Raw genomic sequence first — 25,865 nt, forward strand, 5'->3', positions numbered from 1 at the left:
CTTGGGATTCAGGAAATGCCCACCAGCATTAACAGCAACACTTACATCTGATATGAAACATTTATAAGCTATTCTCTCTGAAGCCTGCTACTTAGCATCTTCATCTGTATGATAAAACTTTGGTCTCCACAACCTCTAATCATAATCCAGACATACCTTTTTATTGATCATAACTTTTACAACCAATTGCCAATCAGGAAATTTTTAAATGTACCTACGTCCTGGAAGTCCCACTAGCCCCAGGCTTCGCGTTGTCCCAGCCTTCCAGTTGGAACCAATGTACATCTTTCACGTATTTGATTGATCTTTCATGTCTCTCTAAAATGTGTAAAACTAGACTGTGCCCCAACCACCTCGGGCATATGTTCTGAGGACCTCTGGAGGACTGTGTCACAGGCCACTGATCATTCATATTTGGCTCAGAATAAATCTCCAAATGTTTTGCAGTGTTTGACTTTTCATCTACAGTGCCTAAAGACATTTTTTTTCTTAGATTCCTCTGCACTGTGCTATGCTGTGCACTTTCCAATTCTTACTTGAGATACATGCTCTTCTCTTTTTAAAGGGCTCAGGCTACATACCTGCACGATCTCTAGCATCTCTGCCTTGCTGATATAGCCATTTCCATCCAGGTCATACATGCTGAAGGCCCATTTCAGCTTCTGCTCCAGCTTCCCCCTCGAAGTTACACTCAGGGCGATGATGAATTCTCTAAAGTCTATTGTCCCATCTCCATTTGCATCAAAGGTGCGGAAGACATGCTCTGCAAATTTGGAAGCATCCCCATAAGGGAAAAAGTTCCCATATATTTTCTTAAACTCTTCCATTGACAAATGTCCACTGGGGCAGTCTCTCAAGAAGCCTTTATACCATTCCTGGATCTCATGCTCTGTAAAGTCTGTGCTTTCCAGCAAGTCTTGCATGACCTCCGGGCGCAGCTTGCTGTTCTGTTTCCCCATCCTGGCAGCAAGAATTCAGCTGCAGATAGAAAAAAAAAACATATATAATTTGTAGAACTGCTCTTTAGGGCTGCATTTTGTAATCTGTGATCATTCCTTTGGGAAAAAGAAAAAACAAACAAACTCTATACTAGTCCAATAACACTGTCTAGATTTTGCAACATACTGGACAGCCAAAGAAAACAATAGAAAGATAGGCCAGTAGAAGATGTACAGCAGAATTATCACTGAACAGAAAACAAATATGTCTTTTATATAGAGCCATCCTGAAAGCAAAATATACCTCAGAGAGAGGGCGAAGTACAGGGAAGTGAGGGGAGGGAGAGAGGGGCAGAAGAAGAGAGGGAGGGAGGGAAAGAGAATTAATTGCTTACTTAATTTTGACATCAATTTACCAGAGGTTGAGCTTAAATTTAAGAAGGCTGGGGTTCTGATAGCAAATCCAAGTATTAGCAGGGAAAATTAGGGAAAGGAGGAAGACAGAGACAAAGAGAAAGAATTTGGCAGGTTTTATTGCTAGAATATTTCCAAGTCAAATGCTGCTTGGATACTTTCTGAGTATTATAAACACAGACATGAAGACGGAAAACGGAAGCAAAGCTATCTAATAGCACTGGACTCCGCCATGCTAGTTCAGTGATTTAAATGCATGTAATAAATCACTGACAATGTTGGGTTTTGATAGTAAAGGTGATGCTTCATAAATTATATCTTATGATTTTGGCTTATGAAATAGGCTAAATGTTTCTCTTTAAAATACAAATAACTTTGCGATTCCTTATCATAGCAGTAGCACATATCTACAGTAAAATAGTAAAAGAGAACAGCGATACATTAAAAAATCAGCATCATTTCAAATACTAACCCTTAGAGATATCAACTGCTAGCATGTTGATATGTGTTCTTCCAGATTTTTCTATGTGTACTTATATATGCTGTTAATATGTTTCCATACATTTACATTAAACAAAAAGAATGCACACCTTTCATTATCTATTTTTAAACTTAATATAGTGTGGAAGATAAACTTTTACTAGGTGGGGAAATATCTGTAATTATTTTCAGCCTTGGGGGGAAATGCCACTTTGATATTTAAAGCTAGTCCCTTAAATAATGATTTATTTTCCTGAGTATAGGAAGCACCATTTCTTCAAAACCAAACTTATTTTCCCAATGTATAAAATGTGCTTCTCACTTACAGTGCTTTTGCACTAGGGACAAATTGACTCAACATTTTGGCTCTCAATTACCAGTGTGTTTCTGGTGCTATGGTTGCAGAATAAGATGTGGTCCCTTCTCCCTAAGGGCACCTAGGTGTGTGTGCAGGGAACAGTGGTGATAGTGAAGGGACAATGTGACAGACATGCCATAGAATGGACAGTGGATTCAGTGAAAGTGCCTAGGGAAGGGGGCATGAGTGCTAACAGGGAAGCTTTCCTGGAGGAGGTGACATGATATTGGTTCCTAATTCCCAAGGTATATGATTTAAGTGTGGTCAAGATAAATCCCTTCTCAAAAAATGTTCTACACCTGTATTTTGCATTTTTCCTCTATTGGAAAAAAAAAAAAAACCTGAAAGCAAGGCTTAGAAAAATTACAGAATACCTGAAAGACAGCCTATCCCCATTTTAATCATGATTGCCAATCTTCTTTGCAATGTCATGCGCTGTGGGGTTTGCTTCTGTCTGTCTCCCTCCTGCTACACAGTCAGCCCCTTGAAGCAGAGTCTCCACTGGGGTTGCTTTGTCTTTCTAGGGCCCACCACAAATAGCATTTGGTGAACAAATGAATGAATGAAGCCATGACTGAGTAAAATGACTGGCAGGTAACTATAACATGGAAACATGGAACAATCTTGAAAAGGAGGCTCTTGCCAGAAGCACGAGGTTGGTTTTCAGAATGTTATTTTACACACTGAAAACTATCTGATGGCTAAGACTTAAGCATAGGATCTCTTATATTGAATTAGTGAGGCCTAAAAATAAACTTCTACAAGGCGGTGTTTATATCTTATACCGCTGAAACTGCTTCCGTAATATTCATGGTTCAGATGATGACCAGAAAGCCTTATTCATTGCCAAGTTTATTGATTTTGTTTTCTGACTTCTGCACTGGAGGCATAGCCTGCCTTGATCATATGTAGGCATCTAAAGGGATGGGAGTATGGGGCACTCCACCTATGAGTATGGGCAACTGCTGTAGGAAGGAGCTTACTTTTAGAGTTCCCCCACCTTTTTTTTTTTTTTTTTTGAGGCTGTCATCCAGGCTGGAACGTGATGGTGTAATCATGGCCCGCTGCAGCCTCAAACTCCTGAGCTCATGCAATCCTCCTGCCTCAGCCTCCTAAATAGCTGGTATACAGGTATGCACCACCAGGTCTGGATAAATTTTTTTATTTTTTATAGAGACGGGGGTCTTGCTTTGTTGCCCAGGCTGGTCTCAGATTCCTGGCCTCATGCCATCCTCCAAAGTGCTGGGATTGCAGGCATGAGCCACCAGGCTCGGGCCAGAGTTCCCTCTTTAGGCAGAACCAAGCAAACAGCATTTTATGCAAAAGCAAAATTAAACTACAATTCAAGCCGGGCACGGTGGCTCAAGCCTGTAATCCCAGCACTTTGGGAGGCCGAGGCGGGTGGATCACGAGGTCAAAAGATCGAGACCATCCTGGTCAACATGGTGAAACCCCGTCTTACTAAAAATACAAAAATTAGCTGGGCATGGTGGCGTGTGCCTGTAATCCCAGCTACTCAGGAGGTTGAGGCAGGACAATTGCCTGAGCCCAGGAGGCGGAGGTTGCGGTGAGCCGAGATCGTGCCATTGCACTCCAGCCTGGGTAACAAGAGTGAAACTCCGTCTCAAAAAAAAAAAAAAAAAAAAAAAAACCTACAACTCAAATGGAGAACAAATGGAATTTATAAATTGAACAGTCTAATGTCTTTCACTTCCCTCTCTGTCCTTTTTCCCCCTGAAGATTAAAAAAACAAAGTTACAGAGGCTGGTTTGTATTAGAATTGTAAAGCTGTCATTTAGTTGCTAAGCTGGCAATTTGCCTGAGGTCAGAATTCAGAAACATGCAGTTATACATAACACCCAGCTTTATAGAACTCTGAAACATTTTATGAAATTTGCAAGTAATTTCAACTTTTCCTTTTGGGGAGTTCTTTAGAATATATCTCTTTGGTGTGGTTTTCAACGAAATCACCATTATTACAGTTTGGTTATGTGCAAATTGCTGCTTGCCTGGCCTTGAGGGAAAATGCCATTTTGACATTTAAATCTAGTCTCTTAAAGAATGATTTAAGTCTCTGATGTATAAAGGATTATTTCTTCAAAAGCAAACTTAAGTGCCTTTCCTGATGTTTAAAAAGTGCTTCTCATTTATTAGCTGCTTTTGCACTACAACCAAATTGCCTCAACATTTTGGCTAAGTCTCCCACTGAGACTGATCTGTGTGCAGCTATTTTTCAGTAAACAGTAATTAAACCACATTTACAAATTCATCAGCAAAGAAAGGCCATAACACAAACAAGGCAGAAAAGCATGGAATAACTTATGGGGAAAACGAGTGTTCACACAATTAAGCCCAGAATTCATACTTAGTAAATAACTACAAACACTTCACTAAGAAGGAGGACGAAACTTGAGAACACCATCTGGACATGGTTAGACGGGACAACAAAAATCTCAAGGGACATTTGATATAGTTTCATTCTTTAGGTGGGGAGGAGGAAGACAGAGGAAAGCCTGACAATACCTTTTTCTTTGGGAAGACAGAAATTTCTGCCTGTTTGAGTTGAAGGGTTAGGGCAGGATAACATTAGGGAAATGCTACATTAATTAGCAGTCTGGGAACAAAAGTCACACCTTGGGTCAAATTGTTTTCATAACTCTAATCAGTCATTAAAACATTTATTTTGTGCTAGTTGAACATAGCTATGATGGACCATCTTTTAATAATTTTTTTCTCTATTAATTGCAGTATTATTTTTATATGTAAATTTTGGTGCTGCAAAAGAAGTAGCATTCAAATATAAATGTCCTCAGCAAGGCAATTTACTTCTATAGAAGGGTGTGTCTCACAGTAAAGAGCCCCTTCCCCTTCCTTGTCCAGGTGTGTGCTCAAAGGTGAACACACACCTGGACAAGGAAGGGGAAGGGGTTCTTGTTCCTGACACAGGTAGCCCCTACTGCTGTGTTGTTCCCCTATTGGTTAGGGTTAGACCGCACAGTCTAAGCTAATTCCAATAGGCTATTTTAAAGAGAGCAGGGATATGAGCTGGAGTGGTGGGGTGGGTAGTTTGGTGGGAAGGATGGTTACGGAACAGGTCAGAGCAGGTGACCAGGGGAACAGATGTGAAATACTGATTAGAACTGGTGGGAAAGTTGTTTACCAAAACTAGAGGCAAGAGGAGGCAGAGAACCAGGAAGTTAAACTTTAAAATGGAGAATTAAAGAATAAGAGATCTGAACATATTGACATATTGACTCTTTGAAGAGAAACTTGGAGTTCCCTATATCTAACACTATTTCACCATCACTATTTACATTTACTTTTCAGGCATCAAAGACTTAGTGCTTTAAATAGCAAATTACCTAAATTATGAACATATATTTTCAAAACACAAAATCGAGTTCATAATTACCAAGAGCATATATAGAGTACAGAAGATTAAAAAACTGAATTAGCATACAGTTCTCTTTTCTAAAGTTCCTATGAAGAACTTAATGCTCTTCTATACTGTTAATCTATTCTGTACATTTAAAATAACATTTGTTCTTATGTAAATAGTTAAAAATGTAAAGGCTTACATTTATGTAAGACTAATCAATAAAAAAGGACTCCAATTTTAAACCAATCCTTGAAATCAAAGCATTCAAATATTTTAATATTAGTTCAATATTTCTACATCGCACAATAAGGTTTTCACAAACAGTAACTTAAAGTTTTATCTTTATTTTTTAATAATGGGAATGGCCTACAATTCAGATAAACTCACAAATTCATACCGTCTTATAAACAGCAGTAATACTAATATAAACAACATTAATTCAGTTATCCTAGGGGCCTTACCATATCATTAGCCTATTCACAAAACAAAAACATTTCTATGAAAGTGAATATATTTTTTCATGTCTGTTTGTTGAAGTGTGCTAAAATAGAAATAGAGGTAGAATCCTATTTTTGTTAAGTACCACTCTATAAGCCAATTCTACACAATTAAGGTATTTTTGCAATCTAAAATAGTGATGCTAATACTGCTTAAGTAAGCTAGATTTACTAGTTTAAGAATCCTTTGGGAGGCCAAGGCAGACAGATCATGAGGTCAGGAGTTCAAAACCAGCTTGACCAATATGGTGAAACCCCATCTTCACTAAAAATACAAAAACTAGCTGGGCATAGTGGCGTGCACCTGTAGTCCCTCAGGTATTCGGGAGGCTGAGGCAGGAGAATCCCTTGAACCCAGGAGGCGGAGGTTGCAGTGAGCCAAGATCATGCCACTGTACTCCAGCCTGGGCAACAGAGTGAGATTTCATCTCAGAAAAAAAAAAAAAATCCTAAGAAATTACATATATATGACTTTCAGACATCCATGTTAAACTATGAACTAATCAGAACCATTGTTCTCTGCTCACACTTACCATTCTTGAATGACCGTAAAGAGATAATGCTAAAATTTTTTCTAAGTTTTTCTTTATTAGTGACTATACAATATTTTACCATTTCTAAGAGGAAAAAATGAGACCTACTTGACAGTCTGCATGGGCTGGTGGAAATTATAATCAGAGTGTAAAGACAAATCTTCAAATGACTCATAAATGTTTGTAGATAACTCATAATATAATCTGTTGGGAACTATGGCACATTGGCTTCTTGGATGTTCCACTGGACAAACATTGGGAAAACACTGGAATAAAAATGCTTGGCTTCAAAGCCTGGCTCTGTTGTTTACTAGCTTGTGGGTAATTCACTTAACTTTTTGGTGCTCCTCAGTTTTCTCATCTGTAAAATGAGTTTAATGATATGAGTTCATCTCTTATTGATCTGATGAGAATTAAATGAGAAAGTCAAACACGTAAAACTCTGGCATTGAGTCAGGGCCAGACGCTGCTGTAAATGAAAAAGATGCCTTATCCTAGATGATCCTTCATACAACATCCCATTAAACTTTCACAACCTTTGTGATAGGCAGGCAGCCTTTCTCAATTTCATAAGCAAAGAAATGAAAACTTGGAGAGGTGAAGTGACTTATCCCAAGTCACACTGCTTGTGAATGAGCGAGCCCAACTGTGCATGTGGGCTGCTGCTGGGCTGCCCAGTGGTTTTAGCCCCATGCTCTGCCAGCTTCAAGGACAAAGCATTTACAGAGATTAAGACAACAGTCCATAAAAAGTCAGAGAGAAGTAGTGAAAAACAAGGAGACAACCTCCTTGGTTGTAACTCATATTGGAACTTACTCATTCCACACACAGGCACTAAGTGTGTCTACCGGGGTTAGCACTCAGGCACTGGGGAATTCAGCAGGGAGCAAACAGGCAAAGCCCCTGTTTTCATGGTAATATGGACAAGAGGCAGGGGAATACTGAGCAGAAGAGGGTGGTTCCCAGGCAAAGGTCCTGCCCTCAAGCCTGAAACCGTGGCCCTAAATAAGAATAGTTATCCCTGTTTTCCCACCCAAATGTTATATTTTTGGCCTGCACTGCCCCCCTATCCTGTGCCTATATAAACCCCAGACCTCAGCTGGCAGAGAGACAGGCAGCTGAACATTCAGGGAGAAGAAGAAACTGAGCATCAGAGACTATGGATAGACATGGCTTAACTTCAGACAGCCTAACTTCAGAAAGGAGCCCGGCCACAGATGGCTGGGGCCCAGACATATTGCCTTCTTCCTGCACCATCCCCTTTCCAGCTCCCCTTCTGCTGAGACCCACTTCTACTGCTTAATAAAATCCTCCACATTCGTCACCTTTCAAACCATTTATGTGACCTGATTCTTCTTGGATGCCAAACAAGAACCCAGGTACCAAAAGGGCAGGGTGTAAAAGGCTGTCACCCTGACTCTCCACTGAGCTAGTTAACACTTAGCCATCCATGGACAGAAAGAGCATTAATTGTAGCACACGACTAGACACTGCTGTGGGGCCAGAGTCCAAAAGTGCTCACCTTGGCCCCACACCTGCTTGCATGCATGCTCCCCCTCTCACAAGAGGTTTGAGCATGGCATCCAAGTAAGTAAGCCACATCCCTGTTGCAAGTCCCACAAAGGGGTCAAGGGAGCTCTCCCATCTCAATGGCACTTATAGTCTAGTAGTCTAGTGGCAATAGATATACAATAAATAAAATAAACAAGTGAAATGATAGATGAAGATGTGCCACGGGGAAGAGTAGAGAAGAGAAGGGAGTTGTGGAATGCCAGCAGCAGGTGAACAGGTGTTGCAATTTTGAATAAGAAGCCAGGGAAGGCCCCACTGAGAAAACAACATTGGAGAAAGACCAGAGGAAGTGAGGCAGGTCACCATGGAGATAACTGTGAGAAGATTCTTTCAAGAGTAAGAACAGTGAATGAGAGGGGTCTACACTGGAGGCAAGCCTAGCACAATCTAGGATGTGGCTGGCATGGAGGGCATGAGGGAGGTGAAGAGATGACATCGGCACCATCATGAGGGGCCTGGTCATGTGGGGCTTGGAGGTGACTGTAGGGACTTTCAGCTTTCACTCTGACTGAGGCAAGCCATTGTAGGGTTTTTAGCAGAGATGTGACAGGGCTGATTTATATCCTAACAGAGTGGCCCACTCTGACTGCTATGTTGAGAGCAAGCTAAAGAGGAAAAGGGCAGAGCCAGGAAGACCAGTTAGGATGTCCATGCAATGATCCAGGCAAGAGGTGATGGTGGCTAGAACCAGGGTGGCAGCAGCAGAAAAGGGGCATGTGGTTAGATTCTGGGTACAGCTTAAAGGTAGACTCAACAGGTTTGGTTGATGGTTCAGATGTAGGACGTGAAAAAAGAGAACAGTGCAGCATAGCTCCAAGGATTGGGCCTAAGCAACTGTAAGGATAAAATTGACACTTATAGAAATGAGGAGAATGCAAGAGAAGCAGGGCTTTCAGATAAGGCATGAATATCAGTATTTAGTTGTGCATGTGTTAACCCTGAGATGCCTATTACACAACAGTTAGAAATGTCAAGTAGGCAGTTGAATATATAAATCTACAAGTAGAGGAAGAGGCTCAGTGAGATGATATAAACTTGGTAGTCATCAGTATATTGACAGTTTACAACCAAGGACTGAATGAGTGCACCAGGGACATGAATGTGGATAGAAAGCACCAAGGAAGTGAATGTGTATACTGCTTATGCCCAAAGACTAGATGACAGCACCAAGGAAGTCAATGTAGACCAAGGACTGAGCCTTTGATCACCATGACATTTAGACTCTGGGAGATGAGAAGGAGCCAGTAAGGGAGAATAAGAAGGAGTGGCCGGTGAAGTAGGTAGACAAACACAAAGAGGCTAAAACCATGCCCTCTTCGACGCTGTGTCCTTCATACCCAGCTCCAGGCTGCACGTTGAAAGGTCTCAGTACAACCAGACAAATTCGAATTGGAGCTCTTGGTATTTTCTCTGAATCTTGTGCCCCAACCCCGACCTGCCCCATCTCAGTAAAGAACACCATCTTCTACTCAACTGCTCTCTCTAAAGCCCTGGGCTCATCCATGATTTCTTTCATTTTTGTTCCATCAGCAAGCTGTTGAATGTGTGTCCAAAATTTGTCTTGAATCCATTCACTTCTCACCATCTCCACTGTCACCACTTTAATACAAACTATTACTCCTACCTGATCTTCTACAACTCTCCACACTGAAATCTCACTTTTTACTCCTCTCCCCTCTCCCTACCCCCTTGCCCCAATCTATTCTTTACTTGGCCTCCAAGAGTAATGAATAACCTTTTATAAAATATTTTCATGTTTTTCGAGACAGGGCCTCACCATGTCACCCAGGCTGGAGTGCAGCACCTATTCACAGGTAATTATGGTGCACTAGCACACTATAGCCTTGAATTCCTTCAAGCAATTCTCCTGTCTCAGCCTCCCAAGTAGATGGAACTACAGATGCACACCACCATGCCCAGCATAAAAGTATCCTCTTAAGAACACTTATCAGACTATGTCAATCCCTTGATTAAAGTTCTATGAAAGCTTCTCTTGCACGTAGAATAAAGTCAGAATTCCCTCTTTGGCTCACAAGGCTCTGTGTAAGCTGGCCCTGGGCCATCTCTGACTTACCTCTTAGCTCTCTCTCTATTCTAGGCACCTTGGCCTCCTGGATGTCCCATCTTTTACGTCTTTAGGACCTTTGCTTCAGTCTTGCACTTTCTTAAGTTGACTGCGTACCTATTCTATTAGACACTGGCATCCTGTTATTCAGTAGTTTACTCTGGGAAGGGGAACGTGAAATCGCTCACCTTATTCTGGGTCACACCCAGACTCCTAGAGATCAAAAAATAAATCTGGAGTCGATACTGACTGCAGATGAAAAAGAAAAAAAATATATCCAAAGAGGAGACACAAAATCACCAACAAAGAACCACTACGAGGAATCTAAAATAAGAACTTAAAATTAAGTTTCCACTTAAAAAGGAAAATCAAGGAATGACAACTAAACATAATGCCACAGTGAGAAGAAATGGTGGCTGGTGAACAGGCTTTCAGAAAGAGCGCATTCCCTTCTTTATTTTGTGTATCCATGGAGGGAAAGATCTGAAGCCTTGCATTTCTGTGATTCCTCATAAGGTTCTGAAAGCTCCATGACTTAATTCCTCAGAGCCCAGAGTTAGATTTTCCAGGGAAAAGGACATAACTTATCCTGGACAGCCTGATTAACTTCAGAGGAAAAGCCTCAATGCAAACTGCACCAAAGTCTCCTAAAATGGAATTTGCAAGATGCGAGCAGTTAGTCAAGCTTGGCTGCAACAAGGAACCCAGAACCCACAGCGATTCCTGAAAGAGACCAGGTTCATTAAAACATCTGCCTAATTTGCGGCAGGTAATCTTATCTACTAACAGTTTCTTTACATTTTCAACCAATGGAATGTCTAGATTGTGAAGAAGACGCAACTTAAAAAAGGTTCTTAAAATATAAGAAAGAAAACTATCAAAGTTATGGATGAAGAGGAGTATGTGTTCATTTACTGTGACTTAGACATTAGGTATTTTAGCTTCTTAATTTTACTGGTGACTAAAGTCCCACAAGTTCATTTTTAGGTCAACTATCTTTGATTTTCACTAAGAAAAAAACAAGAAAGACTAAATAAAAACCTGAAGGGTACATTGCTTCAGAATTTATCTTCAATGGAACCAGTGGGAATTTGAAAGGAGACTATACGTACAAACTTCATATATATATATATATATATTATATTAGGCAAATTAGGAAATAAAACACAGTAGTATGTCAGAAAAAATTAAAATATAAAACAGAGAGAATTGAAAGTTATATAATAATCTCACTAACTTAGCCTTTACCTTGATTGAAGAATATTCTCTCTTCTCGCCTCTGCTAAGATGAGCCAATGTAAGGAAATGAGACCTACGCCCCATTTGGATCACAAAATGGCTTTGCTGGAATTGTCTGAAATATGTTACAAAGCCATTGCCCCCAGTGAGGCCTCTTCCCAGTGGGGATGGGCATGTAGGTTCATACCTCCTGTGTAAGGGGTCATGGCCTGGGTCCCCCAGCCACACACCTGGCTCTCACACCCCCTGCAGAGAGGTGATCGGGTTTGAGATGAGAACTGAAATGGTACAAAAAATCTGGTGAGCAGGAGGCTCACTAGAAACAAATGTACTCTTCCTTTGCCTTCCCTACATCATGAGATAAAGCCCAGGAAATCATCTTGTTTCTCCAGGTGAGCAGAGGTTACAGTCTCCAAAATATCAGAGACCTTGCTCTACCAGAGTGTGCATTTCAGGCTGAAAAGGGCCTGGCCTAGGGTTTTTCCAAGTTTTATTTTTCATAAAGTGCAACCATATTACTGTCAATAAAACATACTTCTGATAAGAATCTGAGCAGAATCTTGTCTAATAGCAATCGTTTCTTCCTCCTCCAAATATGGAAATATCATTTTTTTTGTTTTGCAGATTACCAAAGTATTACATCACTACTGAAAAAAATCTAAGGAATAAAGGGATATAAAAATGAGAAAGTGAACATACTCATTCTGATTCAATAGCACTCCATAAAAAGACACTATTAACAGTTTACATATACCCCCCTAGACATTTAAATGTGTATATATGAAATTTGTAGACTCTAATTATACATGGGATAATTTTATATTATTCTTTAACCTTCATTTTCACTTAAAACAATATTGTGGAAATTCTTCCATATTATACATACGAATGTAAATCATTCAACCTTTCAAATTGCTAAATTTTCATTTATTGATTGATTCAACAGACAATCAATTGAGCACTGCCCTTGTGCTAAACACTAAATTAGGTAACAGATACAATGTTTCATAATATGAGACTTACAGCCTTTTGGTATTCCAGTATATGAAATTTATTTAACTAATTCCCCTTGGTAGACATTTAGGTTGACTCCACCTTTCTTTCTTTAGGTGTTTTCTTTTTTTGCCTGTTTGATCAGGTCTTTATTCAAAAGAAGCTGTCCAAAATGATTTGCCCTTTATGGAATAATCAAATTCAAGAGTTTATGCAGCAGGCTTCTTTTCCTCTGTAGTGGGTTTCTTTTCTGCTGGCTTCTTTTCCAGGGCTGGTTTCTTGGTAGCTGCTGCCTTTTTTCCTACTGGAGGCTTCTGCTTCTTAACACCAACAGCAGCCTTCTTTCCTTTCTTACCTACTACAACAGGCTTCTTGCCTGCAACTCCCTTCTCATCTGATTTGGCTTCTACTGCTGCTGCTGCCGCGGCTGCCTTATCCACCCGGAGCTTGTGATTCCTGGCCTGGTGAAGAATGGTATTCCGGCGCATGGTCTTTGCATATGGGTTTAGCTTCAACATGATTCTCAGGTTTTTCAGTGGGTTCTTCTTTAGGACTCTGCGATGAATCTTCTTGCGTGGTGCTCGAAGTGCTCTTTGGATCTCTGGGCTTTTCAAGATTCTGCTGAGATCCGTATTGATCATCTTGTGCATGGGGAGATTGTAGTTACTCTTGAGGGAAGCAGCTTTACGCCAAGTGCCATACAATTCATCTAACTTTCGGAAAGCACTTTCGGTCCAAATGCAGAAACGTCCCACATGCCCACCAGGAGCAAGCTTCAAAATGTTCAGTTTGCTTACATTAAGCAGAGTAATTCCAGGGATGTTTCTGAAGGCCTTGATGATACCATTATCCTCACTGTAGATGATGCAGGGGCCTCTGCGCTGGATACGGCGACGGTTTCTCATTTTGCCCTTGCCAGTTCTCATTCGCTGAGAGGCATAGACCTTTTTGATATCATTCCAGGCTTTAAGTTTCTTAAGAAGCAAAACAGCCTCCTTGGTCTTCTTGTACCCTTCAACTTTATCTTCGACTACCAAAGGAAGTTCAGGAACTTCCTCAATACGATGACCTTTAGACATGACCAGCGCTGGTAAGGCTGAGGCAGCCAGGGCAGAACAGATGGCATATCGTTTTTGGGTTGTGTTCACTCTACGATGCCAACGGCACCAGGTTTTGGTTGGTGCAAACATTCGGCCTCCATGACACATATTTCCAAAAGCACCCTGGCCAGAACGGTGAGTCCCACCACCTCGCACTCTGGGAATTCGAGCCACAGCTCTGCCAGTACCCCAAGACTCAGCACTAGTCTGATGACCTGCTAATTCACTGACAGCATAAGGCTGTCTGTTGTTTTTGCGCAAGTTGGTGTGAACAAAGTTCACAATATCTGGTCTAATAGGAGCCTTGAATACAGCAGGCAAAGTGACATTTTTGCCAGATGACTCCCCCTTTTCGGAGTACACCGATATCAGTGGGCTAGCACACGCCATGGTGGAGAGAGGAGACAGCCACGCTCCTCTCGGCCCGGCAGCTGCCACAGGAAAAGCGACTCCACCTTTCTTTTATTCACTTGGTCATGGTTCCTTAGGTAGAATTTATTGCAGAGAGGTTCTTCATGTCATTGGCAAGAACTTATTCTTGTATGTCTACTGCCACTAGACTATAAGAACCTGTTTTCATGGTGCTTACAGTAGCAATAGACATACAATAAATAAAATAAATAAGTAAAATGATAGATGAAGATACATTATGGAGAAAAGTAAAGAAGAGAAGAGAGCTACAGAATACCAGCAGTGGGTGAATGGGTGTTAGAGTTTTGAATCAGAAGTCACGCAAGGCCCCACTGAGAAAGCAACATTGGAAAAAGACCAGAGGAAGTGAGGCAGGTCACCATGGAGATAACTGTGAGAAGACTCTTACAGGGGTGAGAACAGTGAACGAGAGGGGTCTAAGTTGGAGGTGTGCCTAGCACGATCCAGGATGTGGCTGGAGTGGAGGGCATGAGGGAGGGGAGGAGATGACATCAGCACCGTCATGAGGGGCCTGGTCATGCGGGGACTTCTCTGAAAGTGACTATAGGGACTTTCGGCTTTCACTCTGGACTGAGGCTGAGCCAGTGCAGGATTTTTAGCAGATAGACCTGATTTATATTGCCAAGAACTTATTCTTGCCAATGACATGACGAACTCTCTTTGCAGTGAGTTCTCCAGTAAGCCATTTTCCTCTAAAGCCTTTATAACCCAACTACACATCTTGTAAGAGCTTACATGTCTGCTAAGATGAGAATTAAATTGGACTTGAAATTGGAATTCCATGCCTCACTCCCCCTGCCCCCACCGGTCTGCCTGAATTATAGTGATGCACAAGTGAGTTTGGTATTTGCTATTCCAGAGCTTAGGAGGACACACCCACCCTGCTCTTAAAAGAGTACACTGTTGTAATCATGTAAATACCCTCTCTTCTGTTTCAGCCTAAAGACATATTTCACCTCAAAAGTACCCTACATCTTCTATGTACATCTTATATTGCTTGAAATTCAACTCCTGATGGCTCCCAGCTACTCCAAGTCCATCTAATGTCTAACTTTGCCTCCACTTACTTCCAGGTTGCCAGCAATTGGAGGGGTACTTACACTGCTTGCTTAAATGGCCCGGCCAGGCGTGGTGGCTCTCGCCTGTAATCCCAGCACTTTGGGAGGCCAAGGCAGGCAAATCATGAGGTCAGGAGTTTGAGATCTGTCTGGCCAACAAGGTGAAACCCTGTCTCTACTAAAAATACAAAAATTAGCTGAGTGTGGTGCTGTGTGCCTGTAATCCCACCTACTCTGGAGGCTGAAGCAGGAGAATCACGTGAACCCAGGAGGCAGAGATTGCAGTGAGCTGAGATTGCACCATTGCACCCCAGCCCAGGCGACAGTGTGAGACTACAGCTCACTAAATAAAATAAATAAATAAATAAATAAATAAATAAATAAATAAATAAAAGGCGCATGAGAAAGTGGACAGAGGACTTACTAAATGGTCACATTCCAGGCCTACAGAAATGCCAGCGCTGTCCCAAACAAAGAAATTGTGGGAGTGTCTGAAGTCAACAGCTTCAGATGAGATCCACATGTCCCTTCACCATCAGACCACCTGGCCATCAGACCATTCCAAGAGATGTGCCTGTTTTGGCTGCCTTGGGAGTCAGATGCTGGACCAAAGCAGGCTGCAGCCAGAAGAGGAGGGTGCTCTGGGGCCTCAACAGCCCCTCAAGGCTGCCACCGGTTAAGACTACTCTGGGAAACTTCTGAGGAATTCCGGTTGCTGTAAATGTCTGCTTAACTAGAGTACTAAATATTTTCTTACTTAAAACTCATTATATTACTTTGGGTTCTGATAAAACCATAAAGCAAAACAGTCAGGGTCCTCATGGATTGGGGAGGCAAATAGATCCATCATGCTGATCCAGGCCTCATCATTAAACTTAGCAGAAGAGGTATAAGAAGAGCTCAAGTCCCCATTTTTAGATATCCTTTAGGTGCCACAAATTCATTCAGTAAATTGATTCAAGGAATAGTTCATAATTTTTTTTTTAATTTATTTGGCATACATGTATTTAACATCTACTGTTTCCTGGTTTAGAAGGAATCTTTTTGTAAAAATAGTATCCTACATAGGACAGAGAAATAATAGGAATCTGGGATTCTGGGTGTAATTCAGAACATTTCTTTCTCTTTTGTTTTCTTTTTCTTTGAGACAGGGTCTTGCTCTGTCTCCCAGGCTAAAGTGCAGTGGCACAATCTCAGCTCATTATAACCTCTGCCTCCCAGGTTCAAGTGATTCTCGTGGCTCAGCCTCTGGAGTAGCTGGGACTTCAGGCATGTGCCCCCACATCTGGCTAATTTTTGTATTTTTAGTAGAGACAGGTTTTGAGCATGTTGGCCAGGCTGGTCTCAAACTCCTGGCCTCAAGTGATCCACCAGCTCCAGCCTCCCAAAGTGCTGGGATTATAGGCATGAAGCATTTTCAATAATATTTTATCCTCATGATTTCACTGTAGAATTGATGTGAGAGATGTTATATCTTGGTTATTTTCCAAGGATAAGGGGTGCTGAGAAGCTAACTGCCATGACAAATTCATGCAACTCATGGTCTCAATGGTATACCACCAGAACCATCCTCTCCACCCTCACCCCTTTTGTGTCTCTGGCTGGATCACTGTCAGGGTTTCAGTGGCTGCTTCTGTTGGAAGGTACTGGTCAATCCCTATCCTGGCCAACATGGCCAAAAGTATTAATGTTTGTCTATCAAACTTATGAAAACATGAATGTTTATTCATCAAACATATGTACAAGTGAGAATCCCATTAATTGGCTAGCAAGAAGAGAACATTAAGTAACGTCTTAACCTCTTGCATCTTTTGCTTCCTCCAGCAAAGTGTGTAGACAGAGAATTGGACTTGGTAGCAGAAGTCCACTGAAGTCTGTATTATGGGGCTGTGTTATGTGACCTTGGGCAAGTCCTTGAACATGTCTTGGTACCATTTGCTCTCCAGTAAAATAGGCACAATAGCACCCTTTTCACAGGGCTGTTTGGAGGACCAAATGAGAAAAGGAGGAAAAACTCATTTTCCCCAATGAATAGGGAAAATGTCAGCATCATGGCTGGCATCTAGTAGGTGCTTGCTAAACGTAACTATTAATCTGAATGAGATAAAGGTTCACTTTGGTTAGGTTGTTTACAACAATGAGTCCTCCAGAGTTGGGGGCTCTCAACATTCTCCCCATTGTTTTGCTTCCATGGAGAACCGGAAAGAACAAGAGCATAAAAGTGATATAAGCAAGAAAGAACGAAAGAGAACCACTGCTGGCTTCCAGCCTGACTTCTCCCCTCCTCAGGTTGCTAGCCAGGGGTGAATGACATCTTTGGGTGTGTACGCACCTGAATACAGGGCCATGGACTGCCAGCCCCCCATTGAGGGTTTCCCTGCATGGAAGTCCTTATTCTAACATGAAATTAAGCAAAGACTCATTAGAGACCCATTAGAGAAGCAGTTGAAGGTGAGCAGAATGCTGTGTTGTTTTTGTTTGTCTGGTTGGTTGTTGGTTGGTTGTTTCTGGTCTTTTTTCCTGGGGCTGAGGAGGCTGTGGCCCTGTATTCAGATCCCATGAGCCTTGCTTGAGTGTCACTCATCAGTCATAGCAACCGTGTGATGCTGCTGAAACAGAAAGCTGTGTTGGCCACCATCTCCAGGAGGAGCCCCAGGGCTCCCTTATTTCAGCAGTGCCCCAGGAGCAGGGAAGACTTGCTTGGATCACTGCCTGTAGTTGGTCTTCTGGCCTCTGCCCCTGCTCCATCAGATCTGTTATTCACCGGACAGCCACTCTCAGGACATGAAATGCCCTCCTTTCCAACTCAACCTCTCCCATTTTCTAAATGTCCTCATTGCCCTAATTTCTCCACCCTCACCCTGCATGCCCTCCTTGGGGAGGCCATCTCGGACCACCCAAAACATCACTTCCTCCAGTCACATCTTGTGCTTAGGAAAAGCATTTACTACAAAAGGAATTATTTGCACAGTTATATACTTAAAATCTATATCTCCTGCCAGACGCTAAACTCCATTATAGGGGGATTCTGTCTTCTTTCATATTGTATCTCTGGCACCTAATGCCATTCCTGACAGATGCTTAATAAGCATTTATTGTCATTGACAAATTGACAATTTGTTGCCATTGACGAGCATCTTATTCTGCTGTGGCCCCAGCATCCCACCTTCAGGCTTTTTGCTCTTCTGGTTAAATGCAGGCACCTCTTCCTTATTGGACACAGCTCTGGTTGCAAGGGATATATTCCCTAAAGGACTCAGGCCATGCATTCAAGGAACTCTTGCTGCAGGAATCAATGCTTTGCAGTAAGAATCACACTACATTTCTCCTATTACCAGGCCAATAAATAATGCCAAAACAAAACTAAACCAAACCAAACCCAACCCATGGTGTTTTCTAACCCCATTCTGAATCTCACTAAAGAAATCTGTGTCATTATCATGATGTTACTTAAGCAGAACCTGCATTGATTAGATTATCTGCATCGTGAGTTTGCTCTGAAGGGGTCAGAAGTAGCTAAAAAAATGACTAATTTTGGATAAAAGAGGAGGCAGAACAACTGTTGCAGATTAGAAATTAGGAGGTGCCCCAAAAAGCCACTGAAGGAAGGGAAGAACAAGAAAAAGGAAAACAAAAGGAAGGAAGAAAGGAAGGGAGGGAGGGAGGGAGGGAAGGCAGATGGGAGGTTGTGGTAGAGAGCAGGATAAAATGATACATTGAAGAGAGGATAGGAAGTAACAAAGACTGAAGAAAATACAAATCAGGTAATAAACAAAAGCAATTAGGCATGTCTGTGGTTACCAGCACAGGCAGGCAGCCACCTATTAAACTGACAAGAGAGAAAAAAGCATGGAAAGTTATAAGAATCCAGTCCTCTGGCTAAGCTTGCTAGCTAAGTAAGAACCTGTATTAAAGGAAGCTTTGCTCCTACTGCCTTACCAAGCCCATAGAAAAGGCAGCACCCAACAGCATCCTCGGATCAAAGATGGATGAGTGCTAAGGGTGGCAGGAAGGTGCTCTGTGCTACCTAAAGACATATGTTCTACCATGCCCTTCTCTTCCCTGGCCTCACCTCCCAGGTCTGCAGGGCTTTTAAGGGCTCACTAAAGTTGTCATATAAAATGCAGGATATCCAGTTAAACGTGAACTTCAGATAAACAATGAATACTTTCTTAAGTATGTCCTGAATTCTGACAGGCATACTTATACAAAAAAATTATTGTTTAACTGAAGTTAAAATTTAATCGAATATCTTGTATTTTTATTTGCTAACTCCAGTAATCCACATAATTCACTCTATTATTCCTTCCTTCAGATTTCCTTGTGTTCATGGCTGAAAGGAAGCCATGTGATCATATTTTCACAGTCTAAGGATTCCATTTGTGTCAGGATTATATTGATCTCTGCTGCGGCCAGCAGAGGCTCATATTACAGCTGGGATGAGGAATGAGGCTTCTTTTTCCTTTGGAGTCACCCTTGATTCTCACTTCCATCCAATCCTGTTTCAACATCATGCTCTTGTAATAAAGCCTGACTCAGTTTTTTTTTTTTAGACAGAGTCTCGCTCTGTTGCCAGACTGGAGTGCAGTGACACAATCTTGGCTCACTGCAACCTCTGCCTCCCGGATTCATGTGATTCTCCTGCCTCAGCCTCCTGAGTAGCTGGGACTACAGGCGCATGCCATCACGCCCAGCTAATTTTTGTATTTTTAGTAGAGACAGGGTTCACCATGTTGGCCAGGATGGTCCCAATCCCTTGACCTTGTGATCCACCTGCCTCGGCTTCCTAAAGTGCTGGGATTACAGGTGTGAGACGCCGCGCCCGGCCCTGACTCAATTTTTTTGATGCTTGACTGCTCACAGCTTTTGAGCATCACTCATCCCTATTCCCCTTGTGTCCCACACATCTGGGCTAGCTAATAACAAAAGGTGCTCCCTTCTTGACACCAGTGGGAGACTCAAACCAGGCAGGCCCCCATTCACATGCAGGAGCCCTCACTCTGTATGTACCCCCTCACTGCAATCAAAACCCCAAGCTGCCTCTTTTCCTCTTCTCTCAAGCCATGTTGGGACTAGCTTAGCAGGCGTCCCCTGCTGTGCCCAGAAGCCCCCATTGTGTAAGTAGAAAACCTGTTCCTATCCCTTCAGTGTGTGTATAGCATCTCAGTCTTGATATCTGAACTACATTTTGGATAGTGGTCCATTCTATGTCTAAAGAGTGGTCACAGCACCTCTCAAAGTCCTTCCCTAGTTTATTCATGTCTCAGCAACCAAACTGCAGGGACAGGAAAGGAAGGGAATTCCTATTTTGGGTTCCTACTGCATGCCAATTACAATGCTAAAAAGTATATATATTCCCTATTTATACAGCAGGTGTGGAGATGCCCTAACTGCACCTGCTGGTGTTTCCACCTCATCCTGGAGGCTCAGAGTGTTGTCTTAAAGGCACAGAGTTAAACCTGGCCATGTCCAACACAAAGACCACTTCTCACGCCCAGCCAATAGGATACCCAGTGGCGAGTGGAAATGGTAGCTATGGCTCAGAGTTAGGGGAGGAAAGAACCTCTGAAGAAGAAAGAACTTCTGGAGTTTTCAAGGCCCATCAATCACTAAACAGACCAAACCAAGTGGGGTCTGGGCAGAATAAGAGCAGATCCAGAGAAGCCCCACAGCAAATGGCCACCTGGCTCTGGAAAGGTCTTAGAGCTGTTAAGGGCAACTTGTCACCCATTCCCAGGCTCTAGCTGGACAAGAATCATATTTTCAGAACAAACTAGAGGTCACTGAGGAGTAACACATACAGGATATCGACTGATTGAGTGAATCAATTCTTTCTTACCTAGGGGAAGAAATGATTCTCAGTTGTTTTATTGCTGTGTTTGAAATCAGCTTTTCATAAGAATGTAAGAGAGATGAGAAAGAGGAATAAACTAATTTTTAAAAAACACAAAACAACCTTCATTTGTCAAGAAAAATAAAATACAGCCATAAGGAAATCCTTGTCTTTCAACGCTTCTTCTTCTTTTTTTTTTTTTTAGAGCCTGGAGCGCAGTGGCGCCATCATGGCTCACCACAGTGCCACCTCCTCAGTAGCTGGAACAACTGTCATGCACCACCACACCTGACTATAATTTTCTTCTATTTTGTGTAGAGACAGGGTTTATGTTGCCAAGGCTGCTCTCAACTTCATTTCCTGTCACTGCTATAGTTTCTTTCTTTTTCTTTTTTTTTTTTTCGTTGAGACAAAGTCTCACTCTGATGCCAGGCTGGACTGCAGTGGTGTGATCTTGGCTCACTACAAACTCTGCTTCCCAGGTTCAAGCGATTCTCCTGCCTCAGCCTCTCGAGTAGCTGGGATTACAGACGCATGCCACCATGCCCAGCTGATTTTTGTAGTTTTAGTAGAGACAAGGTTTCACCATGTTGGCCAGGATGGTCTCGATCTCTTGACCTCGTGATCCTCCTGCCTTGGCCTCCCAAAGTACTGGGATCACAGGTCTGGGCCACTGCACCCAGCCACTACCATTTCTTAATCCAAGCTTTCACTGTTTTCACTGTCTCCCATCTGAACTCAAAAATATTAACTGCTCAGCCTCTTTAGGGCTCCCCACCTTACCCATGTCATGTCCCTTCTCAAAAGTCTTCCATGGTTCCCTACTGATGACAGATTAAATGCCAAACCCCGTAGCCTCGTACTCAGGGCCTCTCAAGGCTGCACCCCAACCTCATTGGAATCACCAAAGTCCTCACTCTACCTTGACCTTGACCAGCGTTTTTATTGCCACTCCACCCCTAAGAAGGAAGCTCAGGGGAGAATACAGACAAAACTTCTTGTAAACATGGATAGTTTTCCAATAGTTAAAATTGTGACTCCCTCTTTCTCCTTGGAGTCTTTCTTAGCGTTCAGGTGGAGATAGCTGTGCCCATTTGGTGTCATTCCTCTCCCCAGGGAGCACTGGGTGCACCTATGGGTTTTGTTGTGCTTCTGTCTGTGGCACTGAGAAAAGTGCTGGCAAGTGGTAGATGCCCAAGAAACAATGGCTCCATTCTGTTGCACCTTTTTTGTATTGACTGTAGATGGTGTTACATTGCTTTTGCCATTTTCGAGAATTCCACAAAGCAGAGGGCAGCTGGACCATTCATAAATATTGGTGTTAGGTGAATAGCAAGGTAGCTGGCAAATATTCCTGGCAATCATTCAGTTAGTAATAACTAAAGATTGCACCTTTCCATAGCTACTGTCTGTGGTCATCTTTTCAGTAAGTCTTCTTTCTATACCTGGGAAACTGAGATTTTCTTTACCTGGGTCCAAAGTTTATCAGCAATGGTACTGGTATTGGTTTTCTCCTTATGTTTTGTTCCTCCTAGGAAACTGAGAGTAGCCTCAGGGGACTTTTTTGGTGATAGTAAACTCACTACAAAGCTGGCTAACAATAAAAGTTGCCCAGGACACGGAACACCAGAGAACGCTATCTGGGGTTGGCTTGCTTACACAGGAGACATGATAAGGCACAGTGGGTAAGGACAGGGCTGTTGGCGTCAGAGGACCCTGAGTCCCGGACCTGGCTTAAAGACTGCGTGCTTGTGTGACCCTTAGGAACTCATACTTCTCCGTGCATCAGTTTCCTCAAATGCACATTGGGGTTTTCGTGTGGACCAGGTGAGATAATGCAACAGAACCTGACAAAGTAAGCACTCAACAGTATCTTCATCTTCATCTTCTGCATCTTCATCATCCTCTTCTTCATCTTAGTCATCTTCATCTTAATCATTCTTGTCTCTCTAGGTTCTTCTATTTCAAGTTGTCTCCCTCCAGTTTAGCTTCATTGGTGTCTTTCCTCAAATATGCCTGGCACGTTCCCCCTACTTAGGGTACACATGCTGTTCCCTCTGCCTCTAATGCCCTGACTCCCATGTCCTCACAGCTTGAATGTCTCCATCCCCCATATTCTCATGGCTCCAGGACCCTCTCGTATCTTCATGGCTTGAATATCACTGCCTGTATCCTCATAATTCAGATTGTCCTTATGGCTCCAGTTCTCCCCACCATGTCCTCATGGCTCATTCCTTACCTCCTACAGGTCTACTCCAATGTCCCCTTGTCAGCAGTGCCCGCTCTCACCCCTTAGTTTAAAAATAATACCTGATCCTCCTTCTCTACATTTTGGGTTGCCTTAACACTTGCAATTCTAATAGATTAGCAGTTTTATTTAGCTTAGTGTCTATTTTCCCCTGCCTGATGGTTAATAGTGAGTGTCAACTTGATTGGATTGAAGGATGCAAAGTATTGCTCCCGCATGTGCCTGTAAGGGTGTTACCAAAGATTAACATTTGAGTCAGTGGACGGCGAGAGGCAGACCCACCCTCAATCTGGGTGGGCACCATCTAATCAGCAGCCAGCATGACTAGAATAAAGCAGGCAGAAGTTGGAAGGAATAGGCTTCCAGCCTCCCTCTTTCTCCCCTGCTGGATGGTTACTGCCCTGGAACATTAGACTCCAAGTTGTTCAGCTTTTGGACTCTCAAACTTACACCACTGATGGAGCCAGGGGCTCTTGGGCCTTCAGCCACAGACTGAAGACTGCACTGCTGGCTTCCCTACTTTTGAGGTTTTGGGACTTGGACTGGTTTTCTTGTTCATCACCTTGTTCTTCAGACAGCCTATGGTGGGACTTCACCTTGTGATCGTGTGAGTCAATTCTCCTTAATAAGCTCCCCTTCATAATACATCTATCCTGTTAGGTCTGTTCCTCTAGAGAACCCTGGCTAATACATTCTGCTGGAACGGAGGCTTCATGAGGCCACTGATTTGGGTCTGTTTTGTTCACTGCTGTAACCTCAATGCCTAGAACAAGGCCTAGCAAGTTACAGTGCTTAATAAAAATCTGTTGCCTGAATGAAGAAATCATTAAAACCTAATTTTGTCTTAATTCTAATTTGACCTCTGTTCCCTCTGCTCCTAATCTCACCATACAGATTATAAAAGATCTAAATGAGCAGATGACACTGCTTTTAAAATCATGTACAGGGTCTCTTTTAAACCCACTCACCCTTACCGCTAATATCTGCTGAACTCAAAGTGTGTGCAGCACTAGACCAGCTGCCCAGTGCTACTGATTGAAATAAAGCCCAGTCCCTTCTTGCATGAATCCACAGACTTTCACATACACTGTTTCAGCAGATCCTTGAAATATCATGACAAAGGAAGAGGGAAGATTCATTATCCCCATAGTAACAAAGTGGATGGTCAAGAATTAAGGGTTGCCCAAGGTTTTATATGTATAGCCTGTAAGTGCCAAAGGTGGAGGAGAACACAGATCTTTTTACTTCTTCCACGCTGCAGCGTATCTCATGGTGGAAAACAGAGCAGAGGCTCAGAGAGGATGCTGTCAAGTGTTTGAGGATGTGTGTATATTTGTGTGCTTAAGGAAAAGCTTTCCTGTTAAGCTACTTACTCTCTGGTTGCTATTTCCATGTCTTGTTAAGAGAAAATGAAAATGGAAGCTTAATCTAAAGAGAGGAAAGGTGAACATATATTCACAAAGTGGTTTAAAAAAATCCCAAACAGACAAACAAAAAACCAACAAAGGCTCCCACGTCTCTATAAGACAGATTCTGTGTGCCAGTGGGCAAACCACCTTCCATCTAAGGTTGTCTGTGTGTGCCTGGGTGGGTTTACTCACGTACCACCCTGCACACCCATCCATCCCCCTTCCCAGCAGGAACCACCTAAGATTTTTCCTGCTCGTTCTAAATGCTATAAGAGAATTTCACTTCTATTGAACTATCTTTATTTTTTCTAGTCTTTATATTACAGCAAACACTGTAAAAACAAATCAACTCTGTAGAACCAGTATAAAAAATATATTCCCCAAATATTCTAAAGTTGTTTTAAATAGCTTATAGTATTTTCCTGGACTGTCACTACTTGGGCTAGGGGCAGCTGAGGCAAGGTCAGGTAGATGCTACTCCCTGCTAGCCAGCGCAGGCCAAGCAGGGGAGGCACCCTGAATTCTGCAAACTGTATCCTGTGTACACACACAGTAAACCACTTAAAAATACACATGCTGCTGAATCACCAGATGTGCTCACTCCATTAAAAGATATTGTAAAGAAAATTACATTCAGCTTTTTCCTGAATAACATGACTTCTGGCCTTATCTATTTAATTTTGCAGCACAGACGAGCTTATTAGTACACATAGCTTAGTTGTTATGATGTCAGCAAACACAGCTCCACAGAGGTGATCTAAGAAGAGGAGACTTTAGAGCTATGCATTTATCATGTATAGCTGGCAAACACATTAAATTTATACAGCTGACATGCAGTATATACTCAGAAGCACAAATATCGTCATGTCATAAATGGCTGGAACTGACAACCTAAACCTTCCTCATTGAAGACAGATCTAAAGGTTCAAATATGCTTAATCCGATAGTCAAATTCAGCTTTATGAATGGGATTGAAACAAAAATGATTACAAAGAAACGAAGAAAATATAAAAAAGGAGAGGCTAGGTATGATGGCTCACTCATGTAATTCCAGCATTTTGGCAGGCTGAGGCAGGAGGATCGCTTGAGCCCAGAAGTTCGAGACCGGCTTAAGCAGCATAGGGAGACCTATCTCTCCAAAAAAAAAAAAAAAAATTAGCTGGGCATGGTGGTGGGAGCCTGTAGTCCCAGCTACTTGGGAAGTTGAGGCAGGAGAATCTCTTGAACCTGGGAGGCAAAGGTTGCAATGAGCCAAGATCACACCATTACACTCCAACCTAGGTGACACAGTGAGATTCCATCTCAAAAAAAGGAAGG

At 42.4% G+C, this 25,865-nt stretch overlaps 1 protein-coding gene and 1 pseudogene across 10 annotated transcripts in view; both read right to left on the reverse strand.

Annotated features, from left to right (window-relative positions):
- The window catches only part of NCALD (neurocalcin delta), a 449,016-nt gene that overhangs the window by 43,060 nt on the left and 380,091 nt on the right, over positions 1–25,865 (reverse strand). For 5 of the 9 annotated variants that reach the window (XM_032245739.1, XM_032245744.1, XM_032245734.1 and 2 more), the window contains one exon: positions 582–978. In XM_032245739.1, coding sequence (XP_032101630.1) covers positions 582–959 — 378 coding nt within the window. In that variant the 5' untranslated portion in view covers positions 960–978. Of the gene's footprint in view, positions 1–581; positions 979–21,140; positions 21,152–25,676; positions 25,681–25,865 lie in introns of all 9 variants that reach the window. The other 4 variants (XM_032245706.1, XM_032245714.1, XM_032245725.1 and 1 more) reach the window with 2 other exon arrangements.
- On the reverse strand, positions 12,593–14,010 carry LOC116528469 (annotated as a pseudogene). Its single transcript, XR_004259050.1, has one exon. The product of XR_004259050.1 is annotated as a 60S ribosomal protein L4 pseudogene (transcript).

Source organism: Sapajus apella, unplaced genomic scaffold (genome assembly GCF_009761245.1).
Source record: "Sapajus apella isolate SASKATOON/1434 unplaced genomic scaffold, GSC_monkey_1.0 scaffold3, whole genome shotgun sequence".
Taxonomy (NCBI): Eukaryota; Metazoa; Chordata; class Mammalia; order Primates; family Cebidae; genus Sapajus; species Sapajus apella.